The sequence below is a fragment of the Phaethon aethereus genome (assembly GCF_964289735.1).
Source record: "Phaethon aethereus genome assembly, chromosome: 29".
Taxonomy (NCBI): Eukaryota; Metazoa; Chordata; class Aves; order Phaethontiformes; family Phaethontidae; genus Phaethon; species Phaethon aethereus.
The window spans coordinates 1,670,433-1,688,538 of NC_138605.1; the positions used below are offsets into that span (position 1 = coordinate 1,670,433).

The 18,106-nt window shown below is 54.7% G+C and overlaps 2 protein-coding genes across 2 annotated transcripts in view; one reads left to right on the forward strand and one right to left on the reverse strand.

Moving 5' to 3' along the window:
* Positions 1-4,883: 4,883 nt before the first annotated feature.
* On the reverse strand, positions 4,884-17,383 carry LOC309414506 (cyclic AMP-dependent transcription factor ATF-7-like; the record flags this gene model as incomplete). Its single annotated transcript, XM_082011847.1, has 9 exons — positions 4,884-5,101; positions 7,745-7,853; positions 9,157-9,354; positions 10,676-10,822; positions 11,957-12,070; positions 13,302-13,401; positions 15,900-16,057; positions 16,688-16,822; positions 17,336-17,383. The coding sequence occupies 9 exons, from the start codon at positions 17,381-17,383 to the stop codon at positions 4,884-4,886; spliced, it is 1,227 nt and encodes a 408-aa protein (XP_081867973.1).
* Positions 17,384-17,833: 450 nt separating this feature from the next.
* Positions 17,834-18,106, forward strand: part of LOC309414507 (RISC-loading complex subunit TARBP2-like) — a gene marked incomplete at both ends in the record, with an annotated part of 3,742 nt that continues 3,469 nt past the window's right edge. The window contains one exon of the mRNA XM_082011848.1: positions 17,834-17,899. Coding sequence (XP_081867974.1) covers positions 17,834-17,899 — 66 coding nt within the window. The remainder of the gene's footprint in view (positions 17,900-18,106) is intronic.

The window sequence follows — 18,106 nt, forward strand, 5'->3', positions numbered from 1 at the left end:
GCTGAGCCGTCGAAAGCAGGAGCAAGTCTGGGGGAAGAAGGCGGCACTGAACACTCCCCAACCACCCCCCACACCCCAATCCCAAGGGATGTAAGGAGAGGAGATCTTTGTCTCTGCCGGAGGGAGAGGAGGGAGCGCTCCCCTGCGCCACGAGCGCTCCTGGGGTTCAGCGTCGCTGTTCGGTTCCAGCTGATGTTACAGCGAAGGCGGAGGGTAACAAACCCCCGCTCCCCGTGGCCGCAGCCGCCCCTCGGGCTCCCGCCGGCTCCATCGCAGCCGCAATGCGACCTTCAAACCCTGGTTGGGCTCTTCCTCCTGCGAGGAGCCCGACTATCGCTCTCCCCCGCCATCAATTAGGCCACGGAGGAGGGATGGAGATGCCGGGCGATCCAAACGCCACGACGGCAGAGATGAGCTCTGGGGGGAGAAGATGCGTGGGAAGCCACAGGACCGACACCGGCACTAACCGGGGTTTCGGTTAAGGCACCGCGGCCGAGCCCCGAGGGCTGGAAGAGGAAAGTGCAGGTGGCCGGCAAGCTGCCGAGCGGAGCCGGCCGGGCGGCTGCCAGCCCTCCGGAGCCTCTGAAAAGCAGGAGAAATCACCCTAGAGCAGAAATCGGGGGATTTTTTTGCCCCACCCAAAGACATCCGCAAAGGTTTCAAGCAAGAGTTGAACCAGCATGGGGAGGAAGAGGAGAAGAAAAAGCCACCTTCGCCCTTGCCCGTCCTCGGGGGTCTGGGGGGAACCCTGCATCACCGACCTGCCAGAAAGTCCATCTTCCCAAGCAAAAAAAACCCCCCTAACTACCACCAAAACCAAAGCGCGTCCTCTACAGCGACCGCCACGCTGACCTAGAGAAGAAACCACCTCCAAGAGAGGCGCGGAGGAAGGAGGAGAAGATGTGGGGCACGAAGCCGGCAGCCGTTCGGCTCCTCAGAGCTGTTGGAAGTGCTCGGGGGGGATTTCCACGCCTCGGAGCCCAAAGGCTCCCCCGGAGCAGTGCGGGCTCCGGGAAGAGGAGACCACGCCGACCCTGGCTTTTAAATACCCGGGCGGCCCGACGTATCCACGCGCGGCCACTCCTTCGGCATGGAGCCGCTGGAAAAAGCTCTGATGGAAAACACACTCTCTGCGTACCCTCCTCTCCGAAAAGCCTGGAAAGAGCCACCTTCTAAAAACCAAACCTGTCCCTCCCGCTGGAAGGGTGACAACCACCCCGGCGTGGCGACATTCAGCTCCTCCCGAGGTTTACGACCGGCTCGGCGACAGCGCGGCCAGGCACCTTTTGTGAGCCCAATACGGGATGAACCTTACCCACGTGCCCCAAAGCGACATTTACGGCGCGGGACATCCATCCGTTGCGCCGGGATGGCGCCAGGGAGTTCCCCCGTTGCCCGAGGCTGGTGGAGGGAGATGTGTTAGCCAAGGGCAACGCTGGGTTTTTTGGCTACCTTCCTCCTGGCGGGGCTCAGCCTGCCCGAGCCGGGAGGATTCCTGCTTCGAACCACCCGTCTTCCCTCCCTGCAAGCAGGGACGCTGCCGGCAAGAGAGACAGGGACCCGAAAGCTGCTCCGGGACTGGCTCTCGCAGCAGCAGCGCAGGCATCGAACGCTTTTGGGGTAAAACACACCCGAAGGGGACACGGGAAAGCTGCAACCCTGTCGACTGAAAAAAAACGTAAAATATTAAAAGTCTGGTCAAACGCTTGTTCCCTGATCGTTGCTGCCCAGTTTTGGAGCTTTACAACCGCGTTTTCATGGGTTCGCAGATTTTTCAAGGCACTAAGCACTCGCAGGCGGAGGGGAGCTGGGATGAGGAGATGCTGGAGCGCGGCAGCACCGACGGCACCAGGAGCACAGAGGGATGGGGAGAAAAGCCGCTCTCTGCCTCCCCCGGCTCACCACGGCAAGGTCTGAGCTACCTCGCGATGCCTGACGGCGCTCCAAGGTTTCAAGGGTCAGAGCAGGGAGGCGGCAGGCAGGCTGGGGGATCTCGGCTCTCCGCTCACGCAAAATCGGGTCACTTTTAGTCCCGAAGCGTAAATGAGGGGTCGGGGAATCTGCTGCACCTGATGCTAACGCTGCCGTGTGTGTGTCTGTCCCGGAGTTGTTGCCTCTCCACTGTCCCCCTTCGCTCCCTCCTTCCAACCCCACCAGCAAAGCCACCAGCCGCTCCTCGCCTCTGCCGCATCCACCAGACCCCGATGCCACGACGAGGCAAACACGGAACCAGCGGGATGAGCCCAGAGCTCAATTCCTCCTTTCTTTCTTCTTTCAATGAACACTTTTCCTCGACAGATGGGTTTTTTCTGTGGAGCTGGAGGCTTGGTGAGCCTAGGAGGAGCTGGTGAGCTACTGTTGGCGCTGCCGGACGCACAACCGCTCGCTCGCCGCGCGCCGTCCCAGCTCCTGGCTCCGAGCACCACGCACCCAGGGACAGGCACCCAACAGCTGCCGGGCGACGAAGCAAATATGTTTACAACACATTTTTGTCATTCCTGCTATTCCCAGACAAAGAAAGAAAGAGACACACTTGTCTGGAAGCCCCCTGAAGCAAGCTGGGCAGATCTGAAGACCAGAGCAAATCCCTTTGACGCAAGACGGGTCATTTTTACACCTTTTTGGGCTGCAGGTTTTCTGCCGCACCCCGTCGCAGCGCTACAACCTGCATCCAGCGGCAGCTCCAGGAAAGGAAGCAGAGCCGGGTTGGATCTCGCACCTCCGGCGAACCCTCTGCCTTAGATCCTGGCTCCTAAAAAGGGTCCCGATTCCCCGCTGTGCCTCAGCTGGCTGAAACCCCTTTTTGGCCAGGTCGCACGGCTTTAAGACATACCGAAACCCCCCAGGTCCTCTTCAGCTCGCTTTTGCTGCAGAAACACTTCCCGCGGCGGGGCAGCAAGAGCCGAAACATTTCTCTACACACAGACTCCGCAGAAACAGCTTTACGGAAACAAAAGGCGGGTCTGGGGGGGAGCTACGCAGGATCTGAACCCGAAGTGCAAAGTGCCGAGGCCAGAAGTGACTTTACGCACAAGACGACTCCCGAGATGAGCAAAAGAAACCAGGAGAGTGAGAGAGCGGCACCGCGTCGAGACAAACCAAACCCAGGAAATGCTGCGGTCGATACTGCCGAGAAGTCGAGGAAAACCTGGAAAAAAAAGGAGAGGGAGGAAAAGACAGATCCCGTCGATAGAACAACCAAACCGCTGAACCTCCCCGTCCGTAACGGGATCCAGTTCCTTGCTCCGACTTTGCTTTGGGTTTTGCTGTCCCTGGAAACCTTCCAAGTCTGGATAAGCCAAACGAAATCACTTTGACAAACAAACTTGGCTCAAAAGTGGCAAGTGCAACCTGAGGTGGGCGAGAGCTCAGGCGAGGAGGGACCTCCCGCGAAGGAGAGGAAGACCAAGGGCTGATGCAGCTCCATTGACTTTGACCGGGTTCCTTCTAAGAGCCCGAACGCACACAGCACCCCTTCCCGTTTCCAACCGATCAACCCCAACAGCTTGCCCGGGGCCAGCGGCAGCCTTGGGAAGCACACACGGACACACACGCACGCTACGCCCGTCCGGCAAGGAAGCAGACCCCATTCCAAGCGTCTTTCAACATCGAGGCTGGGTTTTTAACCCACCCTAAGAAACTGGAAGCTCTGCGAATCCTTCGTTTGCTCTGGCTCAGAAGCAACGGATGCTCCATCACCGAGAGCAGAAGATAAACGTGAGGAAGAGGTAAAAGACCGGGCAAATAGAAACACTACTTCGTGCTCCTTCCCCTAGGAACAGGCAACTAATTCACGATTTAAGGCCACCATTATTAAGGTCATCGAGGTTATGTGTAAAGGACATGATCCTTGGAAACGGAGGGATTTGTTTGTGGAGGTGTACAGCGGAGTTGGGAGCGGATGATGAATTCTGGGACTCGCATTATTATCGCTCATCCTTTCATGTACCTCCCAGAGCGCCTCTGCACCAGTCCCAGACGACACAGGTCAGCACCAATTTGCCGTAAGGAAGACCGAGAGCAGCCCCTCCGCTGCCGGAACAGACGGTACCTTTCCTCAGCAGCCCCAGCGTCCCGTTACGAGAGCAGCACGCGAGCGTCTGCAGCTCCCAGTGCGGCACAAGTGACCAGGAACGTATCCGTGTGCCCCCGCTGGCCCCGCGTCCCCCTCTCCCAACTGCTGAGGTACAAACTAATTTACAGCGATGACGCTCCCATCGCGTCCGAAATCTGTCGCTGGGAGTTAGCGTGTGACGAGACTAACCTCGATCCCTTTAACCTCAGAGCTCAAGGAGGCTTCTTGTGCGAAGGTGCAATGTTTCAGGTAGCTAGAGCAGAGGGGGGAGCAGATGCCTGGAAGCAGCATGCTGTTAAAAATAAAATACATTGACAGCACGACTAAATGTCACAGCCTCCCAAGAGCTATGTTTTCCTTTGCTGAGAGCGGAGGAGGAGGGAGGGGGGGACGACTTGGAACAGTGAAAGCGCCAAGGGGATCCACTGAGCGCGGAGGTTTAGTGTTAACGTAACCGATACCTGAAAGCGAACCTTTCAAGGTGCTTTTCAAAGTGAGGCTGTGTGTGTTCGGATGACCCCGCGAGTTGACGGGATCGTCAACTGAAGGATCAAGAAAAGCTCTCAATCCGCGGCCGTCCTGCGGGGACGGGCGAGGGCAGGGCAGCGGCTGGGGGCCAGGATCTGTACAGGCTACGCGGTGTAAGAAGCGCCGCAGCTGCCCTTAACTCACTTGAGAAACAACAACAACAAAAAAAAAGAGAAATAGAAATCCTTATCGGCCCCCACTCGTCAGGGACTTGGTTACGGTCAGTCTCTCCGGCTGCGAGTTCGCGGTTAGCTCCGTGTCACACGCACAGGCTGTGACATCATCTGCCAGCAGACTGCGACTGTGGAGCCATGATGACGTGTGACGGGATCGGCAGGCTCAGTTCTGTCCTTTGGCTCGCCATCTGAGTGAGCACCGAAGTGGCAACCGCTTCTGCCGCCGAGCGGACGCTGAGCCCGTTGGGGGAGGCCGTCACGGAGCTGTGCTGGATGACGGGAGCAGGGGAGCCGGTGGGCTCCGAGCTCTCCTTCGGGCTTTCTGCTCGAGCAGAGGAGAAGGGGATGGAAAAAAGAAGAGAAGAAGGTTAGAGAAAGGCTGCGCGTGCTCGCTGCCAGCGTTAGCAGCGAGGCGATGGGATGGGAGACTGCTGCTGCCTCGGAGGGTGTGCAGAAATTAGGTATTTACTTAACGCTCACCATCCCAGCCAAAGCGGCCTGGAGTGGAGTGGTTGATCCCCACAGGAATCACAGCTCCCCCCACCAAGCCGCCCCCACCTCAAGCAGCTGTTTGGCAAAAGCGAGGACTGGAAATAAAGCTGATTAGAGTTGGGACGTAACGACCCGCCGGGTCCGGCTGGCTCCGTCCCTTGGAGAAACACCACTGGATTTTACCGAATTCACGCCAGGGAGGCGTAAAGCGCCGAGGCTTCACACCACGAATGGCAGACCCAGCAGAACCTATACCGTAATAAATCTGTTTGCTCATTAAAACAGATGAACTTTCCTACATGTTCGTTGCCTGGCGTGGTACTTGGTTCAAGGCCATTTAGCCCAGAGACGGAATAGTTCCTTCGGAGTCCTTACCATCTGTTGGGTGAGCGCACAGGAAAGCGCGTAGCAGAAACCCTTCTGCAAAGGGTTTTTTTTTGCCATTTTTAATATAAATCACCTGGTTTTCTCTTTATTGTTCTCTAGAACATTAAAATCAATTAGAGCCCATTACAAACCGTTTGCTTGCCCGATTTCTGTCGGTAACTATAAGCGCTATGATTGAAGGGATGGGAGGCAAACAAAGGCAGAGACCTTCTTCCGTGCTCTTTTCTGAGCGACGCAGATTGGTTTCCAAAACTTTGGATTCTCTCCCACAAACAGCCCCCTGCGCCCAGGCAGAGCTTCGAACACAGAGGATAATTTGTGACCTATCAAATGCCAAGGCGAGAGCAATCGGACCTCTCTCTTTGGGGGTATATGCTCATTATCTACAGATGTCAGGAGGAAATTCCCTCCTGTGCACTTGGCTAGATGAATTACGGGTAAGATGCGGTCACCTTCCTTTAAAAGAGCAAAATAATGGCATGAGCTGGGATACTTCTTCCACGTCAAGAGGGTAAACCCCATGACACCGGCGAGGGAAAAAAAAAGAAATCAAAGAGGTTTATGACCTTACTGGGCGCCAACAAATGTGTTTTAGGGCTCGGTTTTCTACCAGGTGCTTGAATATTGCACCCCTTTCCCAAACGGGTTGTACCTTCCCTCGTGAAACCCTGGCTTGGCCTTCGCCAGCGTATTGAAAGACGCGGCTAGCACAGCAGATTTGAAAACTGACTTGGCGGTGAGAAAGAAGGTCGAGCAGAGCAATATAATAGTTTGGCATCCCAAAAAAGAGATTTACAAGGTACTACAAATAAAACAACCCCACTGTACATGAGGCAGCTGTAATTCCATCGAGGGAATCTGGCATTTTCGTTTAAGGACCTGCTTAGTCACAAATCTCAATAATAAAAAAGGCAGCCGGGGAGGGGGGGGGCATGGGGAGGGACGTCTGAATTTCATTTTTATTATTCAGATGTGTGATGAATTCCTATTATTGGAGTAGACAGACTGTGAGGAATAATAATAGGAACTGTAAACTTTGGAAGTTAACAGGAAAAACCCTGTCGCCTCTCTGCATTATACACGGAGCGAACACCCGTCTGCGAGGGCTGGGGGACAGCGAGGATTTTCACGACCACATTACTCAAGCTCTGAGTCAGTGTAATGAGTGAAAATAAACTGGCTGTGCCAGGCCCTGTACAGCACGTATTTGTGCCTCACCGCGCAGGCGAAGAGCGTCTCAGAGACCCAGGAGACGAGAAGCGGGGGGGAAATCGGGAAGGACAGTGCCCGCTTCTCTTGGCTTTTGTTTTCTCCTCTTTCCTTTTCTTATCTCCATCCGTCCCTGCCTCTTGTCCCGTTAATCTAGGCAACGCTAGGGGACCCCAGCATCCTCCCAAAGCCTTTGCGCAAAATACCACAGCGTGGAAGTGTTATTGCAGAGATGACATAAGAATCCACACATAATGTTTAGCTCCCGGGTTGATTATCATGAAATAGGCAGCATTAAAAAAAAAAACGAAAGAAAGAAAAGAAGATAAAAAAAGAGGCCGTCTTAGTTCCAAACCCGAGCCAATTTGATGTGAATTGCAGAGAATGAGATATAAAGCCCCATGATGTCATTTATAGAGTCTGGCCTTTTCTGACTCTGGCTTTGCTTTCAGAGCAGCAATAGTTTTTAACTTCAAAGAGAATATCAAGTGCTTGGCACGCTGCCTGGGAGCGGGTGGAGAGGCGCTGGCCCGCACTCCAGGGAGAAGCGGAGATATGGATCTCTGTCAAATATTCCACACCAGGGAGACACGCTTTCGCACCGCTGCTGCCCTCACGGCCTGCAAGATCTTACAAACCAGGTTACAGCACAAATTTGCAGGTCCAGCCTAGGTGATCCTCCTTGATACGGAGGCTGTGGAGGCCACATCAGCAGAAGACACAGGACCAAGGTCTGGCCTGTCCTGCTGGGCGCAGTAGCTGGAGCGTGACGGAGCAGGGACTAAGATGGAGACTCCCTTCCTTTATGTCTTACGCAGGTTTCATCTGCCTAGACCTACTTAAAGGGTAGTAAAGACCAGCGAAAGTCCTCACTCACCGAGATAGCCCTGTGTTTTCTTCTGTAGTGCAGTGACGGGGCAGTCCTTGTGAGCCAGCAGGAGCTGTTTAAGTTGAGCAACTTCGTTCCTCAGTAGCGTAACTTCATTCTGAGATCGAAAAAACAAACACGCACGTATGCGTCACTCACGCTCTCGACAGCGGCCTCCAGCAACGGCAGGACGTTAATTTATGTGCCCCGCAAACTTACAATTTGTTGTCTAATTTGTCTTGTCTGGCCCAAGAACACCAAGCGCAGTTTGTGGAATTTAGTGTGCAAGACATGGAGTGCAGCATTTCCCTCCTGCAGCCCCCACCGCTGGCTGGAAAGCCCCTCGCTATGTTAATCATCTAATCCTGGACATACATTTGCCTGAGCCCTCCTGCTAATGCCAACTGCTTGAGTCAGATGCTCCGGCGTGCTGTTGGCTCGAAGGAAAACTAAACAGAGCGAGCAGCTGAGCGTACAACCAGCTCATCCCACACCAGGCCGTGGGGAACATCAGAGCTCCTCCAAGCTCACGGTACCTCGGTGAGCTTCTTCCGCGAACCAGGTCTACTCCTCTGAAAACTTGGTGCAGCGTATTATTCCTCTATTGAAATGTTTGGAGAAACAGCTGACACCCAGTCAATTGTATTTCAAAATTGCCCGAGGAAACCGTTTCTATAATTATCTTGGGAAGAGAATAAAAATACCACGACCAGCGCTATTGAAAAAGTCCCACCGCGCGAGTCGCTAGCCAGCGGCGAAAGAAAAAGCCCAGAACGGACACGAGTCCAGTCCTTGCAGACCCCTCAGTCCTCGGCCAAGGCCGAGAGCGTTAACAAGGGGCCTGACGGCAATGGAAGTGAAGTCTGTATTTTCAGCTGTGCTGCACTTCTGCGAGGCACACGAGGGGTGCTGCCAGTGAGCCAGGGAAAGCCAGGTCTCCAGAAAAATCAGTACGGCTGCGGGCCGCAGCTGCAGAGCCTCCCTGCTCACCCCTGTGCCAGCTCCTCCTGCCCTGCAGGGAAGGGAACTGGGACTGCTGCTGCCGACCCCGCGCCAGCGGAGAGCTCTCCCTCACGCAGGGGAGGTTTCCGAATACAACGGCTTTCCTGGGGTCTCTGCGCTCTGCTCCTGAGGCTGGCCTTGCTCCTTGAGCGACGGCCTCGACGGGCAGAGGCAGAGTCCTTAGAGGGGGACAGGGAGAGAAACGAGCACGGAAGCGCGCTTCCCTCACGGCCCGCTCGAAGCGTTGCAACGAGACGGAAAGCAGGGAGTGAAATCTAGGGGCAGAGGCAGCAATCCTGCTCCAGAGAGCAGCATCCAAAAGCACGTTGTCTCCGCAGCACGGGGAAGACGTCCCCTCCGGAGCGAAGGTCCTAACGCTGGCAAAGGGCTGCGCTCAGCCTCCACGGTTACATACTCACGCTCAGCTGGATGTTCTGGGTCGTGAGCTCCTCGGCTTTCTTCTCCAAGGAGGACACCCAGAGCTTGCGTTTCTGACGGCAGCGGGATGCGGCAGCCCGGTTCCGCTCCAGGAACCGCTGCCGACGCTCATCCGGGTCTTCGTCAACCGTGCGTCTCCGTCGCCCGCCGGTGCTGGGAGTGGGCTGGGCAGGGGAAACCTGGAGTCGGGGCACGGGAAAGAAAGATGCTGAAAAGAAGCTCCGGTGCAGGCAGGCAGAGACGCACCGGTGTAACCGAGGTTTGGCAGAGGAGACGCCAGCTCTTGTGGCCGGGGCAAAAAGGGATTTGTTTTTGTCGAGCGGCCAGAACGGCACACCGCGGGGATGGACCGGGGCAGCCGGCCGTGACGGGGGAGCTGGGGACAAAGCCCCTTCCACAGGCGCTCTGGCAGCCCTTCCTCAGCGGAGTCTGAAGTGCCCTGCAAACTTAAGGTGTCAATCCACATGAACTCTCCGAAATCCTGAACCCGGTGAACGCGCGAATGTCAGGGGAATTAGTTAAATCCCAAACTCCTACAGTCAGCTAACGGCATGTAACTGGCGGCAGAAGTTTCTTCTCCTCCATGACGAGGAGCTGACGTGGTAAATGACCACAGGCAACGCAGAGAAAACAGCCTGCCTTTTAATTTCAGAGACTTTCAAAAGCACTTCACCCTGCGACGACTCAGGAGATTCCCCACACGGCCAGCGACCACGTATCAGCTGAGGGAGGGTAACTCCCAGCTGCAAGGCTGGGAGCGTTCGATCCCGCTCTGACGCACGTAACTACGCACGGTCAAAGGGCCGTCTCCATTTGGGTTCAGTAACTCTCTCGCGGACCACAAATTACAGTTTTTGAGTGGGTGATTTGCTTTAAAAATTAATTTGGGTTAAATTTTCCCTGAGTGTCTTCAGCTAAACAAGCTCTCAGAGGCAACTGGTGCAAAAAGATTTCGTAATACTGCACATTTCCCGGTTTTATTTCGGGAGAACAAAGGAAAAGTCAGCGAGGGCAAACGGTCCTGCAGACACAGCCTTGCCGGCGCTTCTGCGAGGGCTCTGTAATTACACTGCCACAATCGGAGAGTGCAGTTACACTTCGGTACTCGCTGTCAGGCAGCATATGGATATTAAACTTTTGGAAGCCTATCTAACTGACGGAGCAGGTGGCGATCCTGATGGAAGGCTGGCATTTGGTTAGCTGGCAGGAGCCAGTGGAGTTGATTGCCTAAGAGGGGAGCGTTTAACCCCAGTAATTGAGCAGGGAGAAGAGAGCAAAATATTCTTTCGGAACTCCAGACCTTGTCAAGCAAATTAACATGTTGCTGAAGTTTTATGCTTGGTGGTGTTTGAGAGCATTAGTGCTGAGGCGGCACTGAAAAAACAAGGTTTTTAACCCATTCTGCAAACTAGGAAGCTGCAAGATTTTCCTCCTCTTTCCCCGAGACCCAGAAACCCGCAGCACCTCCGGCCCAGCCTCGTGGGCTAAGCAGCAGCAGACCTGTGGCTGAGCTGGGGAAGGAGCATCAGGGTGCTGGACAAGTATCTGACTCTGCTCTGGACGTGCGGTCACCATCGTGCTGGCTGAGCCCGCCACCAGGTTGCTGCCATTCAGCGAGGAAGATGCCGTCAAGCTGGCCTTCAGCCTCTGTTAAAGGAGGAAAACAAGGACATCAGTGGACCTGTCCTCCATGCTGTTAAGGCTTTAACCAGCTCCTCTACCATCCAAGGAGGCAGGCCACCGGGGAACAGGCTCTTCAGGGACTGCGGCTGATTCGAATCCAACCGAAAGCCATCACCATCTGGCCTACCCAAAGACAGACAGTGGCTTCCAACTTAGGTCCAAGCGGACAGGTGTCCGCAGCCCAAAATCGCTACTGCAACTGGCACCGCTCCGCTCCCCAGCTGGCAGGCTCTGCAGGAAGACCACGGACCGAAGAGGCTGCGGAGCCCAACTGTCCTTAAGCACCCGCAGAGGGGTCCTTCTGGGATGCGGAAGGACCTACGCGTGAGCAAGACCGCCTCTTGTGCGTTCCTCCTCCGGGCACCAGGCAGGACGGCTGTTTCGTGCCTCAGAGTTTAAGCTCTCTCACCCCCACTTGTAGCTCTGATCCGCCCATGAATCCTGCGGATTTGGATTTGGATTGCACCTAAACAGGGTGCAACGGGCGCCGTGACAATGCACCCACAACGGTGAGCGGCACCGCAGCCAGAGGTGGGTTTGCAAACGACTCCACCCTGTCTCAGCCAAAAACCCAGGGAGTTTCGCCGCTTTTTGTTGGTGAGCTTAGGTTTGCTTCCCCCCTCTCTGCATGCACCTAGTTTGAGCCCTGAAGAGCCAGGAGAGGAAAATTCCTTCGTAAACTTTTAGTTAAAGAGGTCTACGTGAAAACCATTACGGGGATCCTTGGATTACAGCACAACATCTCTTGGCTCTGCCTTCCTCAAGCCCACCTCCAGCCCATCTGTTATCTTGGAACTAGAAGCGCCAGCTTTACAAAACAGACGTGTTTAGGATGGGGCTGAGGTTTGTCTTGACAATAGCGTGCCTGCTCTGCCTGCCAGAGCCGCAGCGCTGATTAGTCTAATATTCCTGGTGGCATTTGCAGCACCTGCTGTCGGTGCGGGGAGGCGCAGCGCGGGATTTCGGAGCAGCAGTGGCTCTTTGCGAAGGCTGCAAGGAAAAAGCCTCCAGACGGTGTCTCTCCTGGAGGAGCTAGTGAAGACTCAGGGACAACACTGTGGACGTGACACCCTCCCCGGCATCTATTCGAACACTTACCATTTTGGCTTCTGAGTGCACTGGAAGTCCTGATGGTGAAATGGACCCGCTGCTGTTGATGGGTGGCCCAGGAATACCGGGAATGTTCGGCACCATGGACATCGGCCGAGCCAGCTATCGGGGAGGAAGCAACGCACGGGTTTTGGAAGCTGAGGTGCTTTCACAAGCGCGCTCTGTGAAGCGGCTCTGTAATAATTCCCCGACCAAGCACATTTATAAATCTTGACAAACGTTCAGCGTTTAACTACTGCCATCAATTATGCCTACTGTCACTGAGGGCCAGCAGCCACTCCTTTGGTGGCCATGGTGGCTGTTTGGGAATCACCCCACCATACCAGCCTAGCGCTGAGGATGGCGAGGAGGGCAGCCCTAAAGCCTCCCTCCTTCCCTTCCCTCCCAGAGGGCTTTTTCCCACCAGTACAGGAGAGCGGATGGAGCGGGAAGGTACGAGATCCTCTCTGGTTCTCTGCCCTATTCTATTGCAAAGCTGCCGCAACACCAAGGGTAAGTCACAGCATCCCCTCCTAACCGTGGAGAGCTTTCTCTCTCCCCAAAGAGGGGAAAAATCAGAATTTCCGCTTGCTTTTGTAAGCCCCTCAGGTACGCCACTGCAAAGCGCTACGAACGCAAGGCGTGTTTCAAGTGATCTGGGAGGCGCGAAGATGTTTCTGTGCCCACAAGCTATGCCGAGCCACCTGCGCGTCTGCCTACTTTGACGTCAACGTTCCTGTTACCCGAGGCAGGCAGCTTTGGCCATTACTCACTCAAAACCCAAAAGACATGCCCAGCAGGACAGACAGGATTCACACGGGCTGCTTGGTCGGGAGCTGAAGCGCTCGGAAGGCGTACCAGCCACCCACCAGGCAAATCTGCTCGCGAGTTCTGCGCCACGGAAATTCTCCGTATGCAAAAAGCACAACCCGCAAGGCTGATATTCAAACGGCTCTTTAGCACGCTGGCGAGGTTAGGGCGGCTTTCCTGGCCTGCAAAGACCAACATGTTCTCTGCAAGCTCGAATGGTTTCAATTGAGGCACGCTGTTCCAAATGGAAGCAGCTAATCAGGGATCCTACAGTTCCCAGCCCTGGATCAATGGCATGAGCCATCTGTCCAGGCAAGGCTTTGTTTTTTTCCGGACTTATTGCCCTCTAGTGTGATCGACATGTTATTACTACCTTGCCAGAGCTGGCCCCCCTCCTCCTCCTCCTCCTCTTCCAGTCTTATACTGCACAGAGGGGGAGATATATTTTAATTTTTAGAAAATGGAAGTGTCTGCATATATTTGGCAGGGAAAAAACGCTGTCCCCTCCTCTGCCGCGCAGAGCTGTGCTGGAAGTTTCTCTTACCGATATAACAGAAGGCATCTGTACGGGAGGGCCTGGGAGGACGGGCATCGTCTGTCCGTTTGCAAGCTGCACGACAAGTGGAAGGGAACCTGTGGGAGACCTGCAGAAACAACAATTCAAGTTCTGGTGGATTATTTCAAGTTTATGCTGTCCCGGCAGCCCCATGAGCTCAAGGGCAGAAGCACAAATTAATTCTGGTTAGTGACTTTGGGCTCACTTTCCCATTTCTGAACGGCTGGGTGCCTAGCTGAGCACGTGTTAAGGTAACTCAGCCTCCCGCACGCTCACGGCATGGCAGCCGGCACGTGCCAGCGTCACGATGTGCCCAGGGCGTACGCCAGTCGGCCAAAACACCACATCTGCCAAAGCCCCCAGACACGATGTCCACCTGAATATAGATAAAAGCCCATCCAGGGGCTGCTACAGCTCCTCCTCGGGGAGATTAGAAGTGCCCTCCCGGTCTGAGCCCAGCATCGGGCAGACGGGCAGCTGCTCCTGCCTACCAGTCAGTTCTTGGCCTGTGAGCCACGTCTGCTGAGCTTCCACGAGAGGGTTTGCAAGGATTTAGCTTTCTATTAACAAGCGCTTCAGACTCTGAGTCCAGAGCAAACCTCCTAAATATGGAGTGGATGCAGAGCTGGCTTGCGTCTGCCCAGACAACGGCTTCGGGAGACGGGAACAGCCCCGCTCGCTGCAGGCTGGGGAAGGAGATCGCGCTGGAGCCTCATTGTGACAAATTAAAAATACCTTTTTCCATTGCAGATCACTTTGCAGCAAAAGGCAGCATTTCTGCATGTGGTGACAAACAGGCACACACCCCCCCGCCTCCATTTCGGAGCATCACAAACCCCACCGTGCTCCAGCTCTGACTCTCCAGACTCAGCCTTTCTAGGACAGCGTAGGAAAAGCCGGAGCTGATCTGCTCTGGCCGATGGAGAGAGGAAGGAAACTGTCCCTGCCAGCAAAGGCTGATCTCCCGCTCCTCCTCAGCTCACGACAGCGCAGCAGGGAACCGAATGGAGGCAGAGACGAGCCAGGAAGAGAAGAGCTGCTGGGAGCCTGACTTTGGGGGAGGGAGAAAAAGAATTTGCTGCTGCCTCCTCTGCCGAGCCCAGGGAAGGGGACAGACGAGGCTGGGCTGCCTGGGATCCTCGGAGGAAGCATGGAGTAACGGCAGAGTGGGGAGAAGAAGGGGACGTGGGTCAGAGAGGGGAGTTCATCAAGCCAATAACTCAGGCTGGAATTTTTAAGGCTGCCTTGGGAACGCGAACGCTCGACTCTCATTCATTTCTATTGGGCATCCCAAATCCTCCAGGCTGCTTTGAAAATCCCAGCCTAACAAGCCGAGTTACAGGGAGGTCACAGCCTCCCCTCCATCTCTGTCACGCTGACAACCCCACCACGGCCACCGTGGCCCTAACACAGGGACCCTCGTTAAAGCTGCAGCCTGACCTCTCCGTAGAGCGCGCTCGACTCTCACGCTCTAGGAGGGATCCCATGGAACCCCCACGGGCTGCAAAGGGCACATAAAATCATATTAAAGTCTAGCTTACTCCAGTTCTGATTTTTTTTCGTGCCTCCAAGCGCAAGAGGACTCTGTTCCAAACAGCCTCGCAAGTCTCTGCCTGCGCAGGGTTACAGAAGGAATATAATGCCCTTTCAAAACCCCAGGACAATCACTTAACCCCTTAATGCCTCAAGACAGGATTTAAAACTTTCCGTCAGGAAGTCTGGATTGATGGTGCCAGAGGGTCAAAGCAAAAACACACACAAAAATATGAACTGACAGCCAAAAAAAATGGTCTGGTTAATGTAAGGAGCCAGCCTCAAACAGGGGTAATTAGAAAGAGGCCAGGACCGTGGCAAAAAAGAAGCATCCCGACACCAAAGAATAGAAGTGGGGCTAAATATACGTCTCCCGAGGGCTCGTTGTAATGGGTTTCCTGCATCCTTCAGGCTCCTTCCTTTTATGTGCAGGGCCAGAGCTACCTAGCAGCGTGGCAGGCTCATAACCGCCGCGGCGAGTGCTCTGGAGCCTCCGATCCAGATTGTTAAAGGGGCAAAAAGGAGCAGGTCATTAGATCTGCTGAAACAAACAGCTCCCGAGGCGGAAGCTGACCATGAAGGAGGCCAGCAGGTTGCAGAAGAGGTTACACTTCAGAGGCAACAGCTGTCTGAGAAAATCCCAAAGCCATTAAAGATCCAGACAATTTCCTACCATCGGTTTAGCAGAGCTCTCTCCACCGCATCAGGCTGCAAAAGCAACTCGGGAGTCCCCAGTCAGGCTGCGCTCCCGTCGCAGACAGCGAGTGTCATGTCAATGTGTTTGGGGATCGGGTTTAATTTCTCCCCGCGGTGAGTTTTGCCTCGTTTCGTTACACTGCAACAATTAGTTCCTGCTTTCTGCACTTACACCCCATTCTGCTTTTGTAGACGGTGTTGCAACGAGGCCCTTATGCCCAAGCAGCCGCAGCGGGAATCGCAGCACCTCAGTTGTTCTGACAATCAACGAACTTATTTAGGTAACTAATTACTGCCCAGGAAGCCTGACGGCATGGGAGAAAAACCTCAGCACACGTGTCCCTCCTCCGTACTTACCCAAGCTGTCTGTTGGAAGGGGGAGCCTGGGTAATGACAGAGGTTGGGGAAGGCAGCGTAGGGTGGAGCGGGTCGTAACCCAAGTGTAGCGGCAGCGAGCCCGGACGCACGATGGTCGGAGTAGGCGTAGAAATGATTACAGGCTTGGAGGTGATCTCCTGAAGGGGATCAACAGACAAAAGGAGACACACTGTTACTTATTAGCTTAATAATCACCTGGTTCCCTCTTCCTTCTGACAGCTTAAAAGCAATTTGGTGAAAATTAAGGCACCTTCACCGCAGAAACTGAGGCATGGAGAGGAGCGACTTACCCAAAGCTACACCGATTTGATGTCAGTGCAGGGAACAGGGCACAGAAATTCCGACTCCTGCTGCCTGCAGCAGCCACTGGGAAATAATGCCCCTCTCCGAATTACCGCTCCTGCCCCAGCTAGCGTCTCTGGAGCGGGAAGTTATTCAGATGGAGACGGTGTCACCTGCACTAACCCGCTCCGAATCACCAGCCCGCCCAGACACAGGGAGCCGGCCTCGGAGAGGACGCGTTACTTGTTTGGCACTTTTGCTTTGCCAGAAAAGCATTCCCAGGGCGAACAGCAAGCCTTTCTGCGTTCGCCGAATCCACGGGGAGACCCAAGGGCAGCGAACGTGTATTTTAGCGCACAAGCTTCAAAACGAGGGGAACGTCACAAGCCCAAACCAGGCCTTGGCAGCCAAGTGGAAAAAAAGGTTGTTTTCATCCAGAGAAGGAGACGCCAACATCTCTGCAGGGCATGGTCAGGGAGACCCACCTTCTCCTTGTTCCGTGGCGACTGCGGGTTAGACGCAGGGCTGTCCGGCGGGGACGAGTCCACCTCCACCGGCTCTTCCTCCTTTATCTTGATGTCCGGCGTGGAGGGCAGAGACATGTCCAGGGCTCCGGCACTCTGCAGGAAAACCAGCCACGGATTGAAAGGACAATTAGCTCATATTGTTTGTGAAACATTCGGCTGCTCCCAGAGGAAGAGCTCCAGCTCTGAGCTCTTGCCAAATTATTATTATTTATTTGTACTGAAGTAGCATCTGGGAGCCTGAGGCGGAGAGCAGTGCCGCGCCGTGCCGGCCCCGTCCAAACAGAGACGGAGGCCTAGGAAAACGGTCTCTGCCCCAGATGGCACCATTTTGTGGTTTCTCAGTAACACACACACAATTCTTTCCATGGGTTAGGTTTTGAGTTGGGTTTTTTTTCATAAAAGGGTTCTGCTAAGGAGAACAGGTAACAAAGCCAAATGCCTGCGAGTTACAGAAGGCACTTTCATTCACAGACGAGCTGTAAAGCATTGTATAAATCAGCCTGAATTATTTTATTACCCGATTATCAAAAGCAAACAAAGAGCCATGCAAGTTATTAAATATCTATGAGCGCCCCATTAAAATAAAACCCAACCATATGCCTGAACCTGGCAACGTGCCACCGCCCTGGGTTCCAGCAGTGCCACGTGCCCCATTTTAACCGGCTAACGACTTGCTGGGGACAGGAAAAGGGCAGGGTGACAACAAGGCCGGGGGACTAAGCTGAGCAGCCACCTCTCCCCTCCCCAGACCTGGAGAAAGAGAAGACCTGGGAAAAGATGGCGTACGGGAGCACCGGAGGAGCTCGCGCCGGAGCGAGACCCCGACTGCGGGATGCTGCATTCAGCTGGGCTCCGACAGACCTCGCAAATCACCCAGGCCCTCCCTCCGTCCGGGGCAGGAGAAACTCTCCCTAAATCAGTCCTGACGGCTGTTTGTCCAACCTGCTCTCCCTCCCTCCACAATCAATCCCAGCGTTTTCCTTCCCTCGCCCGACTGCTGACAGTTTGTTCCAGCGTCTAACCTAAACCTCCTCCTTTGCTGCGTTTTAAGTCCTCTCAAGGGAGGCAAAATTGCGGCAAGAGGGTAAATCCGGGCATCTACGGATGCTCTCGCTGCTCTCGAGCGGGGTGCGGCTCCAGCGGCTCCGCTCTGCGCCGACTGACGCTCGGGTATGTGCAGTAACCATTTACCTGCCCTCTTAAGCAGAGATGTTACACTGGGAATCACAAAAGAGAAGGGATTAACACGCAGGAAAGTTTCAAACCACTTAAAGTGCCTCCAGGGAAGCCCCTGCTGTGCCTATGTTTTTAATTAACATGCTGGTGTCGAGACCACCCTTGGAACTGGAGGACAAAACACAACAGCAGCAACTGGGC